Source organism: Aquarana catesbeiana, linkage group LG06 (assembly GCF_042186555.1).
Source record: "Aquarana catesbeiana isolate 2022-GZ linkage group LG06, ASM4218655v1, whole genome shotgun sequence".
Taxonomy (NCBI): Eukaryota; Metazoa; Chordata; class Amphibia; order Anura; family Ranidae; genus Aquarana; species Aquarana catesbeiana.
Genome location: NC_133329.1, coordinates 304,911,162 through 304,933,132, shown reverse-complemented (window position 1 = coordinate 304,933,132; position 21,971 = coordinate 304,911,162). Strand labels below are relative to the sequence as shown.

General features: G+C 41.6%; 1 protein-coding gene across 3 annotated transcripts in view; it reads right to left on the bottom strand.

The window, feature by feature from the left end:
* VWC2L (von Willebrand factor C domain containing 2 like) overlaps positions 1 to 21,971 on the bottom strand; it is a 395,699-nt gene that overhangs the window by 68,077 nt on the left and 305,651 nt on the right. Inside the window, exon 4 of one of the 3 annotated variants that reach the window (XM_073633576.1) lies at positions 13,494 to 13,598. The exons of the other annotated variants lie outside the window; for them this stretch is intronic. Coding sequence (XP_073489677.1) covers positions 13,516 to 13,598 — 83 coding nt within the window. The 3' untranslated portion in view covers positions 13,494 to 13,515. The remainder of the gene's footprint in view (positions 1 to 13,493; positions 13,599 to 21,971) is intronic. 3 annotated transcript variants of the gene reach the window in all.

The following is a 21,971-nucleotide window of genomic DNA, read 5'->3' as shown; positions in this document are numbered from 1 at the left end:
GCCTAAACCAAGGAAAAAAAATATTTTTTTTTCATATATTTTTGGGAATATTTATTATAGCAAAAAGTAAAAAATAATGTTTTTCTTTCAGAATTGTCGCTCTTTTTTTGTTTATAGCACAAAAAATAAAAACCGCAGAGGTGATCAAATACCACCAAAAGAAAGCTCTATTTGTGGGAAAAAAAGGATGTCAATTTTGTTTGGGTGCAACGTCGCACGACCGTGCAGTTGTCAGTTAAAGCGACGCAGTGCCGAATCACAAAAAGTGCTCTGGACAGGAAAGGGGTAATCTAAAGCTGAAACCGTTAAAGAAAGCACAATCAGTGGTAAATAATTGTATTTGGCCTATCAAGAATACTGATAATTCATATTCTTTATCCGTTGATTTAGGATCACTGAATGTATGCATTACAAATAACAAACCTATTATTCCTGATTTAAGTTTAATGTCACACCTGAATGCCAGGGCCAAAGTATTTTCTGTACTGGAAATCACTAATAGTCATTTTTCAGTATCATTAGCTAAAAGTTGTCACTATAAACTTGCCTTCAGCTTTAAAAAAGAAACCTATGCATTCACTAGAATAATTCCAGGATTGGTCATTCGTGACGGTATAGTGCATGAGTGTTTAAAGAAAATATTATCAAAATTCTATAGACCAGAATGTATTTCCCAGCATGTGGACAAGTTTTTGCTGACTACACAGAGTATAGAGGAACATGTCACTCTTTTGTCTTGTAACAGAGTTATTTACTCTGTTACAAAGGGCAGGGCTGAAACTGAGCACAGAAACAGTTACACTGATGAAAAGTCAGGTAGAAATCCTTCATATGCAAATTTGTCATGGACAAAGACAGTTATTACAGGAAAAAGTTAGAAACATTTCTATAATTCCAATTCCAACCCACAAGGCATTATATCAATTTATTTTTTTTGCAACGTTTTTACAGAAATGTAATGATAACATTAAACCATTATTTGATTTTTTCAGACAAAAAGATGTTGTGTTTTATCAATGGGGTCAAACCCAGACTGATGCCTTTGAAATGTTGAAAAGGGATCTGCGGAATGCTCCTTCATTGAATACTGTTGAAATTGGTTAATCAATTCCCTTTGTATTGCATAATGATGTATCTGAGAATTCGATCTCGGTGACTTTGTCTCAATTAAAAGAAGGTGGTCAGAAAATAATAGGCTTTTTCTCCAGAGGATTGACAAATATGGAAAAGACCTCTGACACGCATATAAAGCAACTGGTGTGTGTTTTTTTTTTTGCAGTCAAAGTAACAGAAAAGATTGTGAGATCTAGTAAGATCATATTACAGACACCTGATCCATCACTAAAACTTCTTCTAGAGAAAATTAGTTCAGGAAAGTTTTGTGAGAGTTTATGGATAAAACTTTTAAAAGTTAAATCTATACAGGTAGATTTGCTAACAGAACATTCTCAGCAATCTGCACAAACTGATGCCTGTACAAGTGCATTCAGAAAACCTTTAAGTGGTGTTTTTAGAACAAGTGCAGAGAGAGGCTTTGAGCCAGTATTTGTTAATACTATCAAGGTTCGTTCACCAGATCTTCCTATGTGGTACCTAAGGAATGGTTATGCTAGTCAGCAAAAATTCTACACAAATTACAGTACAGCATGCATGACTCTAAACCTTAAAGAAGTGAAGTGAATGGACACAGTTCACTTCAGGCTTCTGGGTTGATTTGAAACCTTTCTTTTTTGTGAAAACGAGGTCTTAAATTATGACTAAAAGGAGAAATTGCGTCCTGTTATATTTAACCGCTTGCCGCCCGCCGGCTGTCATATGTCGGCCAGGCGGCGTGGCTCTCGTGCTGGGAGGGCGTCAAATGCTGCCCTTGCCTTCCCTGCCCACCAGGGGGTGCGCGCGCGCAGCCAGCAGCAGTTGCGCACACCCGCCGTGTCACTGGGCACCCGATGCGCGTGCCCAGCGGCCGCGATGTCCGACGGGCACCCGCGATTGCCAGTAACATGGCAGGACCATGGATCTGTGTGTAAACATACAGATCCACGTCCTGTCAGAGAGGAGAGGAGATCGATGTGTGTTCTCAGTATAGAGCAACACCGATCGGTCTCCTCCCCTTGTGAGTCCCCTCCCCCTTCAGTTAGAAACACTCCCTAGGAACATAATTAACCCGTCAATCACCCCTAGTGTTAACCCCTTCCCTGCCAGTCACATTTATACAGTAACCAATGCATTTTTATAGCACGGATCGCTGTATAGATGTGAATGGTCCCAAAAATGTGTCAAAAGTGTCCGATATGTCCGCCACAATATCGCAGTCACAATAAAAATCGCAGATCGCCGCCATTACTAGTAAGAAAAAAATAAAATAAAAATGCTATAAATCTATCCCCTATTTTGTAGACGCCATAACTTTTGCGCAAACCAATAAATATACGCTTATTGCAATTTTTTTTACCAAAAATATGTAGAAGAATACATATCGGTCTAAACTGAGGAAAAAATTTGTTTAAAAAAAAAATTGGATATTTATTATAGCAAAAAGTAAAAAATATTGTGTTTTTTTTTTAAACTTGTCACTCTTCTTTTGTTTATAGTGTAAAAAATAAAAACCGCAGAGGTGATCAAATACCACTAAAAGAAAGCTCTATTTGTGGGGAAAAAATAATAAAAATTTCATTTGGGTACAGTGTTGCATGACTGCACAATTGTCATTCAAAATGTGACAGCGCTGAAAGCTGAAAAATGGCTTGGGCAGGAAGGGCGTGAAAGTGCACTGTATTGAGATGGTTAAAATACACAGAATACTAGCATAAGGAGTATAGGCAAGTTCAAGAAAAATAGAGCAAAGCAAGGTAATTAGAAATGTTATTATAACAATATGTCTTTTATGTCATGATAAAATTCTAAGATTGTGATATGTAAAATGAATAAGTGAAAGAAGGTATATCTTAATCAATGCAATAGTAAATGCAAAATAATGATACTGCATTCTGTTTCAGGACCTGACTTATAAGCAGGGGAGGGCTGGCAGCCTTAGGCCTGGGGGGAAAGTCCAGCCAAGTGGCCCACTGAACCACCGACCGACCCACAGGCCAGCTGCCAGCAGGGCACACGGGCCAGTGGCTTGCTCCCAGCAGGACCTATATTCCATGGTCTTCTCCAGCAGGACCCAGAGGCCATGGCCGGCTCCCAGCAGGACCCACAGCCTAAACAAGACGACCCACTGCTCCAGGTGAGACGAGAAGCCTGATAATCTGTATGGGTGCCCGCCCCGGCTCACCTTCGCATGCAATCAATAATAGAAGAAATGGCTGCACTCTGTAGTCGATCAAAATTCTTTTATTTAGAATGGCCCAAGTGTTGACAAAAACAGAGCTGGTGGACGCGTTTCACATGCTTCAGGTGTGTGAAGCACATCAGCGTTTCACATTGGAGTTGCTATCAAACTTCATCAGCCCATTGGAGTTACTACCAAACTTACAGCGCTGCAAATCAAATATACAGTGCAAAGCAATACACTTAAAACAACCAGTCCACCAGAGAGCAACTGCTCTTGTGCACATTGCTGGATCAAGACGAGGCTCAAGCGCGTGGCTGACAGATTCCTCCCTCCACACAAGTGGGTGGAGGTGGGAATCCCCCCTCACTGGGACATTGTATTCTGACAGTAGGGACTGTCCCCTGTCAGAATACACTGGTCAACACTGGTGCTAATTGAGCAAGGATTTCCAGCAGAAGATGGTATAACAATGGGTTTCTGCCTAACATAGAGGGGTACACAAAGATCAAAATTCAGCCCCCCGCTGAACCCGATGAATTCTTGTCTGTGTGTACCACACTTTACCTTGTCCCTTGCTTCAGTGGGCTGTCTGCAGTTCTGTCCCCTGCAGCTCCTGTGTATGTGAGGAATGACATTGGTCACACTCCAGCCTCCACTTCATACCATACGGGGTTAATCTTCCTTTATATGTGATGATGTCTAGGGAGGAGGAGAACACTGGAGCTGGCTGGAGCATAGAATCAGATAAGTAAAAAAAGGCTATACCCCCCCTCCTCCCCCACACTGCAAGAGTGGACTTCTGTACTTTCTTGGAGTTGGGCTGGGATATTATCACATCCTTTGCTGTGTATTCTTATATTTTTGAATAGGTTAAGAATTAGTGTGACATTTCAGGTGCTATATAGATGTAATCCACATACACCTTATATCTTATTAATAATCATTATCTTTAGAAGATATAATGTGTATGTGGATTACATCTATGCAGCACCTGAAATGTCATAATAATCCCTAACCTATTCAAAAATGTTACTTTCACTTTCAATAAACCTGCACTGAAAAGTACAGAGCAGGTTCACATCACAGTATGCAGGGCAGTGGAGACTTACAGTAGCAAAGGATACAGCCTCCCATCCATGCTGTACACATCTTCACTCTTCCCTGGAGGAGATCTCTGCTGTGTGCTGGGCAAGACCCAATGATCGATGCTGCAGTGTGAGGTTCTTACTGCCCCGTCCACATGTACTGTCGCTGGGACTGTACCAGCTCCGGTCTAGGGGGGGAGACTCAGGAACTCAAGAAGGGATCCTGGAAAGGGGTGATGTTTCTTGTGATGTTGACCAAGGCGAAGGCAGAGACCCTCTGGACTGGACGGCTTAAGTAGACAGGACTGATGAGCAGGATAAGAACAGCTGAGTAACTGTGGAGAGAGATGGTAGCTGGCAATTAGTTGACAGCTGGGCAGCCAGCTCAGAGAAGGAAGGGCTGAGCCCAGCCCTGACAGTACCCCCTCCTCAACGACCCCTCCCTCTCAGAGGACCACCAGGCTTGAGGGGAAAATGTCTATGGAAATCACGGAGGAGGACAGGGGCATGTACGAGGATGAGACCCAAGAGTGTTCCTCCGGACCGTACCCTTTCCAATGCACCAGGTACTGTATGTGCCCATGGAACCTACGGGAGTCAACAATGAATTGTACTTCCTACTCCTCATGGTTCTCAACCTGTACAGGATGAGGACATGACACCGAGGTGGTAAAGCGGTTGCAGACCAAAGGTTTTAATAAGGAGACATAAAATACATTTGAGATATGCATATTAGAAGGAAGGTCTAATGCGTAAGCCACTGGGTTAATCCTGCGAAGAATAAAGAAAGGCCCAATAAACTGAGATGCGAACTTCAGAGAGGGAACACGAAGTCAGAGGTTGCGAGATGACAGCCAGACCCTGTCCCCAACCTTGTAGGAAGGTACAGGCAGGTGTCTGCGGTCAGCATGGAGTCTGTACCTATCATTAGCATGTCATAAAGCCTCCTGGACTTCTGCCCAAGTGGAACGAAGACCACGGAGATGCTCCACTAACGCAGGAATACTCTGCAGAACAAATGAGTCAGGCAACATGGAAAGTTGGAAACCGTAGTTCGCCATAAATGAGGACAATCGGGAAGCAGAATTCAAGGCACTATGGTGAGCAAACTCGGCCCACGGTAAGAGGTCTGACCAGTTGTTATGATGGTCAGAAATATAGCAACATAGGAATTGCTCCAAGGACTGATTGGTTTCTTTCTGTGGCCCCATTAGACTGAGGGTGATACGCAGAGGAGAAAGCAAGTTGAATTCCCAACTGTGCACAAAAGGCTCACCAGAACCAGGGCACAAACTGATTACCCCTGTCCGAGACAATCACCTTGGGTAAGCGAAAGATCTCCCGAGCAAAAATGGAAGCCAGTTCCTTAGAAGTGGGCAACTTCTAAAGTGGAAAACAATGAGACATTTTCGAAAACCGGTCAACCACCATAAGGATAACTGTGTTGCTCTGGGAGTTGGGTAACTCCACAATGAAAGCCATAGACAGGTGGGTCCAGGGCCTTTCTCCACTGGGTATGGGTTGTAGGAGGCCCACTGGAATGTGTCGTGGAGTCCTACTCTGAGCACACACGGAACAGGCAGCTACGAAGGTGGTTACATTAGCATGTAGACTAGGCCATTAGAATTGTTGGGAAATGGCCCAAAAGAGTTGATTCTTCCCAGGGTGGCCAGCAGCCTTGGGAGAATGGTATGTCTGGAGCACGACAGTACAGAAACTCTCTGGGACAAAGCAACGGTCACAAGGTTTCTCAGGAGGAGCATGGACCTGAGATGCAAGAATTTTGTCACCCAAAGGAGAAGGGAAACTGGTGCGAACCATAGCCAGAATACGATCAGGAGGAATCAACTGACTCCATCTTGGAAGTGGAGGAAAATTGTCATGACAAAGCGTCAGCCCTTACATTCTTAGTACCGGGTTAGAATGAGACAATGTAATTGAAACTTGACAAGAAAAGAGCCCATCGCGCTCTTCTGGGAGAGAGGTGCTTAGCCTCAGACAAGAATGTGAGATTCTTATAGACAGTAAGAATGAGAATCGGCACAGTGGTACCTTCGAGGAGATGTCTCCATTCTTTCATGGCTAAAATTATCACTAACAGCTCTCTGTCACCAATCTCGTAATTGCACACTGCAGGTGACAATTTCTTGGAAAAGTAACCACAAGGATGCATAGCGCTCTCAGAGGTAGGAAGTTGAGACAGAAAGGTGCCAACTCCAGTCTCAGAAGCATCAACCTCAAGGATAAAAGGTAACATAGGATCAGGATGTGCCAACACAGGAGCAGAAACAAAGGCAGCCTTGAGACTCTCAAAGGCCTTAATGGACTCCGGAGACCAACTCTGTGGATTACCATATCAGTCAGGGGCTTGACCAGAGACGAGAAGTTACGAATAAACTTTCGACAATAGTTGGCAAAGCCTAGAAAACGCTGCAGAAGATGTAAACCCATGGGTCGGGGACACTGTAGGACTCCTGAAAGTTTTTCTGGGTCCATCTAAAAACCAGCAGTGGGAATAACATAACCCAGGAATTTAACCTGTTCACGATGGAATTCGCACTTCTCCAATTTACAATAGAGATTGTTTTCTCTTAGTTTCTGAAGCACATGACAGACATCTGTGTGGTGGCTCTCCAGGGACTTGGAAAATATGAGGATATCGTTGAGATAAACCACCACACATAACTGCAACAAATCTCGGAGGAAATTGTTAATAAATGCCTGGAAAACTGCCGGGCGCTACAAAGGCCAAAAGGCATTACGAGGTACTCATAATGGCCTGTTCTGGTATTAAACACAATTTTAATCCTCACGAGATTGTATGCCCCTCTCAAATCAAGCTTTGTGAAAAATCCTCCAAGACCGACAAAGGGTAAACCCGGCCACGAGGGGGTATGGTACCAAGTTGAAGGTCGATGGCGCAATCATATAACCAGTGTGGAGGCAAACTACCGGCTTGATTATTGTCAAAGACATCGCTAAAATCGCGGTACTTCTCTGGCAGGGAAGAGAGTAAAGAGGTGCACAGGACCTTGGCTACCTTCTGGAAGCATGTCTTACTGCATTGTGGTGACCAGGAGAGGACCTCAACATGGAGCCAATCAAAAGAGGGGTTGTGCCTCTGTAGCCAAGGTTAACCAATAACCAGCGGAAACTTAGGTGAGGAAATTACTTGGAATTGGATTATCTCATGGTGAAGAGCCCCTACGGCCATGGACAACGGAACAGTGTCATGAGTCACATGGGCAGGCTGTAGAGGTCTCCCATCAAGAGCCTCAATGGCAAGTAGAGTGTCATGCAGCTGCAGCGGAATTGAGTGCTTCAATACAAAGGCAGCATCAATGAACAGGCCTGCAGCCCCAGAATTGATTAGAGCCTGTATCTCGATGGACGACTCAGCCCAAGAAAGGGTAACCAAAACCAGGGGCTTTTCCTTCTGGATAACTGGGGACAAAACAACGCCACCTAAGGTCTGTCCATGAAAGGACCTCAAGGTTCGGGTGTTCCCTGGGCAGGTAGGACAAGACTTCAAAAAGAGACCTGCCTGGCCACAATAAAGGCACAATCTTTCCCTCCTCCTAATATTTCTCTCATCCGCAGAGAGACGCGTGAAGCCCAAGTGCATGGGTTCACCTTCACTGACCGACTCGGTACCAGGAGGCATGGGAGGTGAGGGAGGCAAGGGTGGGACTGCTAAGTTTGAAGACAAACATACAGGAGGCTTCTGCAAGTACTCCTTTAAAGAGAGTCTTTCTCTAAGTCTGGAGTCAATGAGGATGGCAAACGTGATCAACTTCTCCATCTTAGTGGGTATATCTTGGGGTGGTATCTCTTCCTTGATGGTATCTGAGAGACCATGAGAAAAAGCAGCCACGAGGGCCTCATTGTTCTAAGCAGCCTCTGCTGCCAAAGTATGGAATTCAATGGCGTAATCGGAAACAGTTCTCGTAGTCTGTTTGATGGACATGAGGCACTTGGCAGCAGAAGCTGAGCGTGTGGGAACGTCAAATACCCTTTTAAAAGAAGCCACAAACTCAGGGTAACTCAAGAAAGCAAAGATATCACGAAACCTACTTTGCTTCTGTCCATGGGAAATGCCTGGGGCAGCATCTCAAAGTATATCTCAACCTGGTTGAGAAACCCTCTGCATTTGACTGGATCGCCCCCAAATCACTGGGGAAGTGGAGCGGAACCGGACATGCCTCTTATAGAGGTAATACTTGAGGCGGGTGCCTGAACAGAGGCGGAGTGGAGCAGCAGCAGTGGATTGACTGCATCTTCTGAATTCATGGCCTGCGTTTACTGTCAGAAACCATGAATCAGACCGAGACAGAAGTGCAGTTAAATCACACTTGTTTAAAAATAAAATTAATTAGAACAAATGTAGTCAAAACATAGCCAAAGTTCCTTAACCGGAACGGATAGTCAGACAAGCCAGAAAGTCAGGAAGCCACAGATCAGCATAGTGGAACAGCAAGCAGGATCTGGTGCCAGAATTAATGTCAGCCAAGCAAGTCTTTACCAGGAATGCAGGAGATCGTCTCTGTGATGTTGTCCAAGGTGAAGGCAGAGATCATCTGGCCTTAATTAGGCAGGACTGGAGAGCAGGATATCATCAACAGGTGAGTCAGTGTGGAGAGATAGGAGCTGGTAATTAGCCGACACCTGAGCGGCCAGCTCAGAGGAAGGAAGGGGTGAGCCCAGCCCTGACAGGCTGCCTGGGGAGAAGTTTCCACCCTGCCCCCCGGCCCAGCCCGCCCCTGCTTATAAGTCACCAAAAGAAGAGAAATTTAATATTTCTAGACCTTCCAGATGAAAACAAACCCTTGAAGCTTAAGAATATCAGTTCTGGGAGAAGATTTGACACAAGAGATTCATTTGTCATAATTATTTTTGTTTTTTAATGTTCAGTAAAGTTTTTCCAACTTTACAGGGTGCAGGAAAAAGTAAAAGAAGAAAACAACCTCAAGATCTCCAACAAGACAGCAACTTATAACAAACTATTGAATTTTGATTTTAGATTACTGATGAAATAATTGATCCATCAGATATATTGCAGTTTATATATATATATATATATATATATATATATATATATATATATATATATATATATATATATACATTTTAATGTAATGTGATATGTTTATCATATCAAGATAAGATATTTTTTTAATATCAACTTTTATAATCACATGTAATGTACTTTCAGAGTTGAAATGGTTAAACCTCTTTACAATAGTAATAGAGTTACTTTAGTTAGGATGAGCATCTGGTGTTAATTAAGATACAAGTACATTTTTCCTAAAGTACATATAGACAAGTTAGGACTAACTTTACATTGTAATATGTATTTATTTTTTAAAATCTTTTCACATATATGAATGAATTGGAGTTAAGAAACATATTATATGTTTAGATTTTGACAAGGTTATTTGAACATTTTTATGGGATTATAGATTTATAATGAACACAATTTGGGGAGGGGGGAGGGGGAGGGAGAGGGGAGGGAAAGTATGGAACTGTCAGGGCTGGGCTCAGTCCTTCCTTCTCAAAGCTGGCTGCTCAGCTGTCAGCTAATTGCCAGCTCTTATCTCTCTACGGTGACTCACCTGTTGATGATATCCTGCTCGTCAGTCCTGCCTACTTAAGCCATCCAGTCCAGATAATCTCTGCCTTCGCCTTGGTCACATCTCTAGAGATGCTCTCTAAGGATGAGCCAAACACCCTCCTGTTCGGTTTGCAGCAGAACATGCAAACAGGCAAAAAATTTGGCAGAACACACAAACTCCGTTAAAGTTTATGGGACACTAACATAAATAATCAAAAGTGCTCATTTTAAAGGCTTATATACAAGTTATTGTCATAAAAAGTGTTGGGGACCTGGGTCCTGTCCCAGGGGACATGTATCAATGCAAAAATTTTTTTTAAAAACGGCCATTTTTTCAGGAGTAGTGATTTTTTTTAATGCTTAAAGTGAAACAATAAAAATAAAATATTCCTTTAAATATTCTGCCTGGGGGGTGCCTAGAGTATGCCTGTAAAGTGGCACATTTTCCAATGTTTAGAACAGTACCACAGCAAAATGACATTTCTAAAGGAAAAATTGTCATTTAAAACTGATCGCGGCTGTAATGAATTGTTGGGTCTCGGCAATATAGATAAAATTCATTGAAAAAAGAGCATGGGATACCCCCTAGTCCATTATCACGCCCTTTGGGTCTGGTATGAATATTAAGGGGAACTCCAAACCAAAATTTAAAAAAAAATTACGTGGGGGTCCCCCTAAAATCCATACCAGGCCCTTCAAATCTAATATGGAAATTAAAGGGAACCCTGCGCCCCTTTTTAAAATGGCGTAGACTCCCCCCAAAACCCATACCAGACCCTTATCCGAGCACGCAACCTGGCAGGCCACAGGAAAAGAGGGGGGAGACGAGAGAGCGCCCCCCTCCTGAACAGTACCAGGCCACATGCCCTCAACATGGGGAGGTGCTTTGGGGTAGCCCCCAAAGCACCTTGTTCCCAAGTTGATGGGGACAAGGGCCTCATCCTCACAAACCTTGCCCAGTGGTTGTGGGGGTCTGCGGGCGTGAGACTTATCGGAATCTAGAAGCCCCCTTTAACAAGGGGACCCCCAGATCCCGGCCTCTCCCCTGTGCAAGTACCCCTACCATTTCACAAAAAAGTGTCAAAATGTTAAAAAAGACAAGACACAGCTTGGGACAAGTCCTTTATTAAAAAATAAAAAAATAAAAATGTCCCACGATGTCCATTCATCTTCTTCTATCACGCCGCCGATGGACCGAAAAAGAAAGAAAAATCTGCGACCGAATCGCCTCCATGGGAGGCTCCCGCCGTGTGACGCTTCTTTGCTTGTGACAGTTCTTATATAACTGAGTGCGGGGCCACCCGGTGAGATAAGAAAATTTTTAAGATTGTTTAATCAATCATTTTGAGAGGGAAATGTTAGAAGTTTTCTTTAATCTAATATCTATTATTTATCAATTAACATTACTAACACATGAAATGGTGAGATCTTTACAGTATGATTGAGTTGTATATATTTATGTCTTCTAGGTATGGAAAAGTGAAATATTTAGACTTTTATACTTGTGTGAAAATATACATTTTGTTATAATTCCATAAGCATTTCTATGGAGAGCCAATATTTGGGAGTAGTTAAGGTTGAGCTGGTTTCCTTCACCCTCCTCCATGGCAAATGAGATGAGATAAGATTACACATTTCTTGAAGATAGAGTTTTGTATATATATATGAGAATATAAGTTTTTTTTTACAATATCTCTTAATTAGGATATTAATAAGAACATTGGGTCTCCAATGAATATAATGTATATATATATATATATATGTATATATATATATATTGGTATATGTAGTGTTTGATTTAGATGTTAAAGAGAGTTATATCGTATAAGTTAAATGGTTTTACACATAGCTCTTCTTGCCCATTCCCATGGAATGTTGTGACTAGAGATGGTGTTGTATTTCAACATCTGGCGTTGGACTGAAAGTTAGAAATTCATTTGCCACTAAGTCTGTGGAGCTATAAGACAAACCAACCCTTTTTGGGAAGGTGGGGGCTGTTTTCATGGATCAGGTTTTAGGAGTAAAATGTAGGAACAAAAGCAGACTCCTACAGACACTCAAGGAAGCTGCTTTAGATTCAGAATTACACTTACAGAGACTTATACTTACACACATCTGATTATTTACACAATCATCATTTCAATATAACTACATTATAGATGTTATTTTTACATTCTACATTTTGATATTGTTCTTGTAATATTTTGCTATTTTATTATTAAATCAATTTTTGAGTTTTCACACAAGAACTGAACAGACTCTCTACTTCTGAACTTTTCTCACCAATATAATTTACAGAATATCGATAATAATACCATAGATAAAGGTATTTAACACACTGGCAGTGCATATTTATCTGTGGAATTGTTATTTTTTCAAGTAGTTTAACAGTGAGGCACACATTTTTATCTAGGCCTGTTTTGTTCAACAGATAGAGATTGGCCTGTAGTTCACTGTAGGTGTCCCTGATCTCACTAATGCAAAACTGCCTCTTGTTAGCCAATTTCTGTCAAATTCTCATTAAGAATTAAGAGACCACAGATGATTCAGCAGTATAAAATTAGGCAACAGCAGAACATTTGTAATGAGTTAGAATTGTGTATAGTGTACTAGAGAAAAGGAATACAGGCAGCTGCTTTACTACTAATTTGAAAAGACCAAAGAAGTGGGTCTTGTACTGTAGAGGTAAGGCAAATCCCAAATTTACTAGAGACAAACAGCACGGGCTGGAGATTTACTGCAAAAAATCAAATACAGCAAAAGATACAGCAATGTAAGAACTCCAACAACGGATCATTCAATAATAACATATGAATACTACTCTTTGAAAACTTCAAACCTAGAAGAAATAAAAACCCCCCAAATACCACCAAGAAACCTACTTTTTGTTATGAGAAGCCTAGCTTCAAAAAAATAGCATGAACCATCTTCCACCTGAAACAAAAGCCCAGCAAATAATATTTGCTATGGATGAGGCAGCAGCTATACAAGTGACAGCTTAACAAAAAAAAAATACTTGAGATATGCATTTGTTTAGTTACCCTGCACTATTTTTTTTTGCTTTTCATATTGGGTCACTAAGTGTTGTGGAATTATTTATTTTGTGCTGGCTGCCAACTGTAATTAGCACTAATTGCATATTTTTATTTTTTATATGTATTACTGTTTTAGACTGAGTTCACACTATTGCAAATTGGATGTGGGTTTGTGTGCAACAAATCATATGTGGCTTCAAAGACTGTAAGGGAAATGCTGAAACCAGGTAGCATTCTCTCAATATGCATTCTGAGACAAATATGGCTACTCCAGAATTCATTATTACACAAAGAAATGCAAGAAATATTTGGACCTAACAGTTAGGTTGAATGTAATATTATTCATAGATAGTACTTTATGTGATCATAATGCATCACTATTAATAAAGAAAAAAAAATTTATGAAATAACATTGCAATTCATAGTGGAATAACCTTAAAGCAGTATTAACCCCAAAAGTAAATGTGTATTATATTTCAGCTTACCAATACTTATGTGGTGGCTTCATTAGTTTTCTTTAATAGGCTTTCTTTCTTCTATTTCCACCTGGTGATCCAGCCAGTAGGTCTGTTGTTTTTCAATAAGATGTCCTGTAGATGTAGCAGTTGGGGGGTTTAGGCAAACCATTTAACACTGACAGAGGTGCTTACACTGATCACAGTTTATTTATTTACTGTGTGTAAAACCTTTATCCCAAAAGGAACAAAAAAACTAATTTTTTCATCTTTACATCTATTAAATCTTCTACTTTTGCTGTTTCAACTTTGGATAGTAAACATTTTTTTTTCTGCCAGTAAATACCTAGGCTTACAACATCATGCACAGCTTTCTTTCTCACTCTCGTGAGAGTTTGCCAGGAAGGGAGGGGGATGAGTCATAAGAGGGCCAATCAAAGCTGTAGAGCTGGAGGTGTGCCCTTGTGTGTCTGTGTAAATCTAGGAAGTGAATAGGCAGCAGCTTCAGCTGCCCACCTGTAAAATGATTGCAGCCAGACTTCGTGATTTCTGCAGCATATTTGGCAAGTACAGAATCACAGTATATATAAAATAATATGCAAAGTGGTTGGAGGGAAGCTTCAGAATGGCAAAGATGTTTTTATTACAAATTATGTGCGCAGACTGCAGCTCCTCTTTAACCACTTAAGGACAGAGCCTCTTTTTGAGATGTGGTGTTTACAAGTTAAAAACAGTTTTTTTGCTAGAAAATTACTTAGAACCCCCAAACATTATACATTTTTTTTCTAACACCCTAGAGAATAAAATGGCGGTCATTGAAATACTTTCTGTCACACCATATTTGCGCAGAGGTCTTACAAGTGCACTTTTTTTGGAAAAAATACACTTTTTTGAAATAAAAAATAAGACAACAGTAAAGTTAGCCCAATTTTTTTAATATTGTGAAAGATAATGTTACGCCAAGTAAATTGATACCCAACATGTCACGCTTCAAAATTGCGCCCGCTCGTGGAATGGTGACAAAGTGACGTTTTGACGTCGCTTCCGCCCTGCATTGTTATGGAGATGGGTGGGGGCCATCTTCCCCTCCATGCCCAGCCAGGGTGAAGATCCGATGGCCTCTGCCGCTGCCGACAGATCCAGTAAGTGGCGGAGGGCACTGGAGAGTGGCAGAAGAGGGGCGCCCTCTCCCGCCACCATTAAAGTGATCTTGCAGCGAATCCCCCACAGAGACCACTCTTATCAGAAACCGGACCGCCGTTCGAACACGAGGATACTGGGGTTATGGCTAGCTGCTGCCATAACAATGATATCACCCATCAAAGTAAGGACATATATCGGCGTGCGGTGGTCCGGAAGTGGTTAACCACTAGCTGACCAGCTGCCGTCGTTATATGGCGGCAGGTTGGCTCTCCTACGCAAATCACCGTAGCTGAATGGTGTGCCCGCAGGTGGGGCGGACTCGATGTCCGCCGGCGACCCGTGATCACCTAGTACAGAGGCAGAATGGGGATCTGCCTTTGCAAACAAGGCGAATCCCCATTCTGACAGATGACATGACGGATCCCCATTCTGACAGATGACATGACAGAGATCTACTGTTCCCAGTCATCGGGAACAGTGATCTCTGTCATGTCCCTGCCAGCCCATCCCCCGTACAGTTAGAACACGCTGAGGGAACACACTTAACCCCTTGATCGCCCACTACTGTTAAGCCCTTTCCTGACAGTGTAATTTTTACATTGATCAGTGCATTTTTATAGCAATGTAATAATGTCACTTGTCCCCAAAAAGTGTCATTTGGAGTCAGATTTGTCCGCCATAATGTCACAGTCTCGCTAAAAATCGCAGATCACCGCCATTACTAGTAAAAACAATAAAAATAAATAAAAGACCCTAAATCTATCCCATAGGTTGTAGACGCGATAACTTTTGCGCAAACCAATCAATATACGCCTATTGCAAATTTTTTTTAACAAAAATATGTAGAAGAATATATATCGGCCTAAACTGATGAATAAATGTATTTTTTTTATATATTTGTTGGGATATTTATTATAGCAAAAAGTAAAAAAAAAATGTTTTTTCAAAATTGCTCTTTGTTTGTTTATCGCGCACAACATAAAAAACACAGATGTGATCAAATACCACCAAAAGAAAGCTATATTTGTGGGGAAAAAAAGACATCAATTTTGTGCTGTATCGCAAAAAATGGCCTGGTCATTAAGGGCAAATCCTTCTGGGGCTGAAGTGGTTAAAGACTGTTAGCTGGAGTTTGGCTTCAATTTGTTAGTGTATCTACATCTGCTAGTGCATCTAACACTCCCTCCCCCCCCCCCCCGACTGAAAATACTGCTGTCCAAAGGTGTCTCTGTTTCTCCTTCATCCAGAGTGGGGGCACTCTAATACAGGAGGTGTGTTACTGGCCAGATCACCAGGTGAAAACAGAGGCAAAAAAGCCTAGAAAAAAAAAAAAAACAAATGCGGCCACCGCATCTAATAAATGGTAAAAGTGCAACATACTATATCTTTGGTTTGGGGATTAATACCACTTTAAAGACACAAAGAAAAATACTTGCATGCAGACTTTTGCTGTATTCCAATGCAACGTGGGGCAGTAAATCTGACCCTATACAATGAATAATTACCCTGGAGCTAGTATGCATGTGACACATACACCAGGAACTGGCTGCTTCATTTAGAGACAGAGCACAAGCATTATGATCTTTGACAGAGTTCCTATCATGAGAAACTTTTAGGTTAACACATTATATAGATTATTCTTATATTCCTGTGCTTTGCTATCCATCACTCATCTTGTATTTTGTTTTTCATGCAATGCAGGTACAATTCAAATAAATAATCAGTACACCTGTCCTCTAGTGTATATTGATCTTTTTTGCACACCGCACTACACAGTGGTGGTTGAATATTGCTGATGCAGCATTTCACATATATTCACATGCCAAAGTATTTGTGCTGTATAGGAGGGGAGCTGCACATTTATCAGGTCAATGCTACAATGAGATTGCAGTGGACTTGTTCTCTTCAAGGTCACTGCTGACACTCTACAGCTTTAGTCACAGAAGTGGCAGCTCTCTATGGTTGTCGCAGAGAATAAAACTAGTCAATAGTTTTGGGACATACAGTAAGTGAGCTGGTTCCCATAGGGTTTGGTCCAGCACTGTGCTGAGTCAGTAATATGATAAAAGAAATAGGTAAAATGAAGCATACAGTTCACTCTAACATATTGGAAGTGAAGTGTTGCAATGTCCTTGTACAAATTTATATCCTACTTTGTTCTGGCAGGAAGCATAAGAATCATCCTTCAAATAAAAGAGGCAACATTGCAGCAGAGGAAAAAGCTTGGACTGACAAAATGAGGTCCAAATATACAATGGTGTGCTTGTGGGGGGTTAATATATGCATGTGTGTGTGTGTATATATATATATATATATATATATATATATTGTATAATATATACATACACACACTGTATCATAGGCATGAACGCAGCCTTTTGCATATATATATATATATATATATATATATATATATATATATATATATATATATTTACACTATATTACTAAAAGTATTGGGACGCCTGCCTTTACAGGCACATGAACTTTAATGACATCCCAGTCTTAGTCTGTAGGGTTCAATATTGAGTTGGCCCACCCTTTGCAGCTATAACAGCTTCAACTCTTCTGGGAAGGTTGTCCACAAGGTTTAGGAGTGTCTCTGGGAATGTTTGGCCATTCTTCCAGAAGCGCATTTGTGAGGTCAGGCATTGATGTTGGATGAGAAGGCCTGGCTTGCGGTCTCCACTCTAATGTGAAGGCCAGTCAAGTTCCAGTCAAGGCCAGTCAAGGGGGGATTATGGTGTGGGGTTGTTTTTCAGGGGTTGGGCTTGGTCCCTTAGTTCCAGTGAAGGGAACTCTTAGTCTACTTTCACACTGAGGGGCTTTACAGACGCTACAGCGCTAAAAATAGCGCCTGTAAAGCGCCTCTCCTGTGTCTCCAGTGTGAAAGCCCGAGGGCTTTCACACTGGAGCGGTGCACTTGCAGGACGGTCAAAAAAGTCCCGCAAGCCGCATCTTTGCAGCTCTATAGGAGCGGTGTATTCACTGCTCCTAAAGCGCCCCTTCCCATTGAAAACAATGGAGCACCGCCGCAAACCCTAATGCAGCGGCACTTTGCGGGCGTTTTAACCCTTTTTCGGCTGCTAGCGGTGGCTAAAACCACCCCGCTAGTGGCTGAATAATGCCGCTAAAACGACGGTAAAGCGGCGCTAAATATACCGCCGCTTTACCGCCGACGCCCACAATGCCCCAGTCTGAAAGTAGCCTTAAGGCGTCAGCATACCAATACATTTTAGACAATGCTCCCAACTTTGTGGGAACAGTTTGGAGATGGCCCCTTCCTGTTCCAACATGACTGCCCACCAGTGCACAAAGCAAGGTCCATAAAGACATGGACAAGGGTGGCGGAAAATTAAGTGCAAAAATTCACATTATAATAGTAACTAAAACACATAGAATTAAGTGTAACAATCTAAAAAATAAAAATTCCAAAGTGCTATAATTGTGTGAAATTCCCAGCTAAAAAGTTGTTGCACTTGAAGTTAGTTTGTTTTGCAATTATCCATAGAGGGATTTCCACCATCCCTGCTAAGTTAAAAAAAAGTTTATGTCTTATATTTCATTTGGATGTGTATTACATGTGACATCACATATCACTGGAATTATTGCACTTGAAGTTAATATGTATGGCAAATATCTATAGAAGAGGCTTCCGCCATCCCTGCTAAGTTTCATTTTTTATGTATTGTTTTCAGTTTGATGTGTATTATATGTTAGCACTGCACTTTTTTTTTTTTTTTTTGTGGTGTGGGAACACGTAACAGTGCTTAGCAGCAAGCCTTTTACTGACACTTTTTTATTTTACCTCCAGTAGTTTATTGTAAATAGTAGTGTGGTCATTACCTATTATACTAAAGATCGGCATGTGGCATTAATAAACATTAACAGATTTCAGTTGTGCCCCACCAGGCCGGCCCCCCAAGGACAATGTCCTATTTGCTGAGTTCATTTCCCCATCCCTGCACTCAGTGCACTGATTGGCAGCACTGATAGGCAGTACTCATGGGCACTGATAGGCGGCACTGAAAGGCAGCGCTGATGGGCACTGATAGGTGGCACTGATTTGCGGCAGTTATAGGCACTGATAGGCAACACTGATTTGCCGCACTGATGGGCACTGATAGGTAGCGCTGATGGGCACTGATAGGTGGCACTGATTGGAAGAACTGATTGGCACTGACAGGTGGCATTGGTTGGCACTGATTGGCACTGACATGTGGCACTGATATGTGGCATTGGTTGGCACTGATTGGCACTAATAGGTGTCATTGGTTGGCACTGACAGGTCGCACTGATTGGGTGCATTGGTTGGCACTAATTGGCACTGACAGGTGGCGCTGATATGTGGCATTGGTTGGCACTGATTGGCACTGATAGGTGGCATTGATTGGCACTGACAGGTGGCACTGATTGGCACTGATTGGTGGCATTGGTTGGCGCTGATTGGCACTGGCAGGTTGCACTGATAGTGGCATTGGTTGGCATTGATTGGCACTGATAGAGGAGAGGGGGAGTTTCAAAATGAGCAGATCACCAGGCTTGTAAGAGCCACTAAGTGCGTTAAACTGTCATGTAATGTCACTGCTTGCAGAGACTAGCTGTCAAAACTCAGCAGTGATGTCAGGGGTGGGCGGGACCAAACAGCTATCAAACACCAGCCAATGGGATAATTTTTAGCGGTACTGCAACATTGCAGCGGACAAATTGAACACTAAGTGACACTTTTTGGTGACCAGTGACACCAATACAGTGATCAGTGCTAAAAAAATGCACTGTCACAGTATAAATGACACTGGAAGGGAAGGGGTTAACATCAGGAGCAATCAAAGGTTTAAATGTGTTCTCTGGGTGTGTTTAGTAACTGTGTAGGGGATGCTGACAATCTGCCTTGTTTACATTGAAAGAGAAAGACCCCCTAGGTGTTGGATTTTAAAGGCACTACCACATAAACAAAAAATAGTAGAAAAATTGAAAACAGCTATGTCACCTTTCTGTCAGCTATCAAACACCAACCAATGATTGGGCTGCTTAAGAAAGGGGTGGAGACACATACACAGAGAGGCCCGCTCAACCCCTATCCCGTTGGCTGGTGTATGATAGCTGATGGGAAAGGGGGCAGAGCCACATACACAGAGTGGCCCGCCCAGACCCTATTCCGTTGGCTTGTGTTTGATAGGCTAGCTGTTTGGTCCCACCCACCCTCGACATCACCGCCGAGTTTGGACAGCTAGTCTCTGCAAGCAGGGACATTACATGATAGTTTAGTGGCCCTTAGCCTGGCGATCAGTGTTAATTTTGTTGATTAAAACGACTAAAACATTTTAGTCGACTAAATGAATACTATTTTAGTTGACTAAAATACGACTAAAACTAAAACAATTTAAATGACTAAAATACGACTAAAACTAAAATGGCGTTTTAGTAAAAAGACTAAAATGGGACTAAAACTAAAATGCCATTTTAGTCAAAAGACTAATGCCCTGTACACACGGTCGACGGAAAATGTGCGATCGGAGCTTGTTGTCGGAAATTCCGACCGTGTGTGGGCTCCATCGGACTTTTTCCATCGTTTTCCGACACACAGAGTTTGTGAGCAGGCTATAAAATTTTCCAACAACAAAATCCGATTGCGTCAATTCCGACTGTGTGTGGACAATTCCGACGCACAAAGTGCCACACATGCTCAGAAGAAATTCCGACACGGAACTGCTCGGTTTGGTAAAATTAGCGTTCGGAATGGATATAACACTTTCGTCATGCTGCAATGTTTTAAATTGTTTAATGCAGCACACTCTCTTCTTCTTTATAATGCTAGAAGAATGAAGTTGTTTTGCTGCTCATATTCACACAGACTTCTCACAAACGTCTTTTTTTTTTTTAATTCTTTATTTATGTTTTACCAATACAAAACTAAAATCCGTACATTGACATACATCTTATAAGAATGCTTCTCTAATAAACCTGTTGAACTAGAGACCCACTTTCTCCCACCACCATCCACCAGTTATTCTATTGTATATACCGAAAACCTGATTTCCTCTTATAGTTCCCTGACCTTAAACCTGTTTAAGCTATTCGCCAATAATCTCCTCGACATAACTCCACGTATTCTTAAACCTCCGCCACCCTTCCCATTTGTCTTTTCGTTCAGCCCCCTCATCTGGTTCTATTCCACTACCATCCAAACACTCCATATTGTAGATCTCTTTTAACACAAAACAGCCACTCCCGAGTTTTAGGACTCTCTGATTCCTGCCAATTTTTTTGGAATCTGACTCTTGGCGGCATCCAACAATATAGGGACTATAGATGTTTGGTATTGCTTAATTGACTCCTCTGTCCCATGGAATAAGCATGTCCATGGATCTTCCGTTTTATTGGTAATTTCCTTTATTAAATGTATAATTTTCTTCCAGTATGCTTTAATGATGGGGCACTCCCACCATATGTGAGCCATCGTTCCAATATTTTTACACCCTCTCCAACATTCCACAGATTTTTCAGGTTGGAATTTGCTCATTTTGTCTGGTGTCGCATACCACCGTGCTAGGCACTTAACATTTGTTTCCATCATCTTGGTGTCAACTGAAGAACTGTGCATCATTTTCAAAATTTTTCCTAACATGTGATTACTACATTTTATCCCTAATTTCCTTTCCCATTTCTTGATAAAGGGAGGCACATCCAGTTCCTCTTTAGACATTAAAATTTTATAAAGTCGAGAAATGGTATTTCTTGATTTTTCTCTCTTACAAAGCTGCTTAAGCGGCCTATAATCTTCTTCACCTCTGAACGGTTTCGGAAGTTTCTCTACAAAATGCGACAACTGGATGTGCCGCCATGTATCAATCTCCATTAGATCTGTCTCAGTTCTCAAATCGTGATTTGTGCGAATTTTCCCTTCTCTAATTAAGTCTTTTAATTGTGTATTGCCATTCTTTATCCAATTCCCTCCCACCTCCCTCATCCCCAGTTCAAAAAATTTATTATCCTTCAAGTAGATCAGGGGAGAATTATAATACCATTTATTTTATGTGTGGATCTGGTCCCATAGTTTTAGTGTATTAAGTGTTAAGTCTGATGTCTTTGTGCTAAGTGTTCTGTATTTTGGAGAGTTCCAAACATTGTGACCTAGGTGTGTGCTACTCATACTGTATTCGATATTGACCCATCTCTTATCCGAGACCTCCCTTGACCATTCCATAACCCGTGAAAGTGTCACTGCAATATAGTATTTATTAAAATCCGGTAGAGCTAGTCCTCCTTGTTTTTTCCCCCTAGTCAAAATCGTGTATGCTCATATTCACACAGACTTCTCACAAACTTCTTTCTTTATTATTTATTGTAATTTCATCAATATAA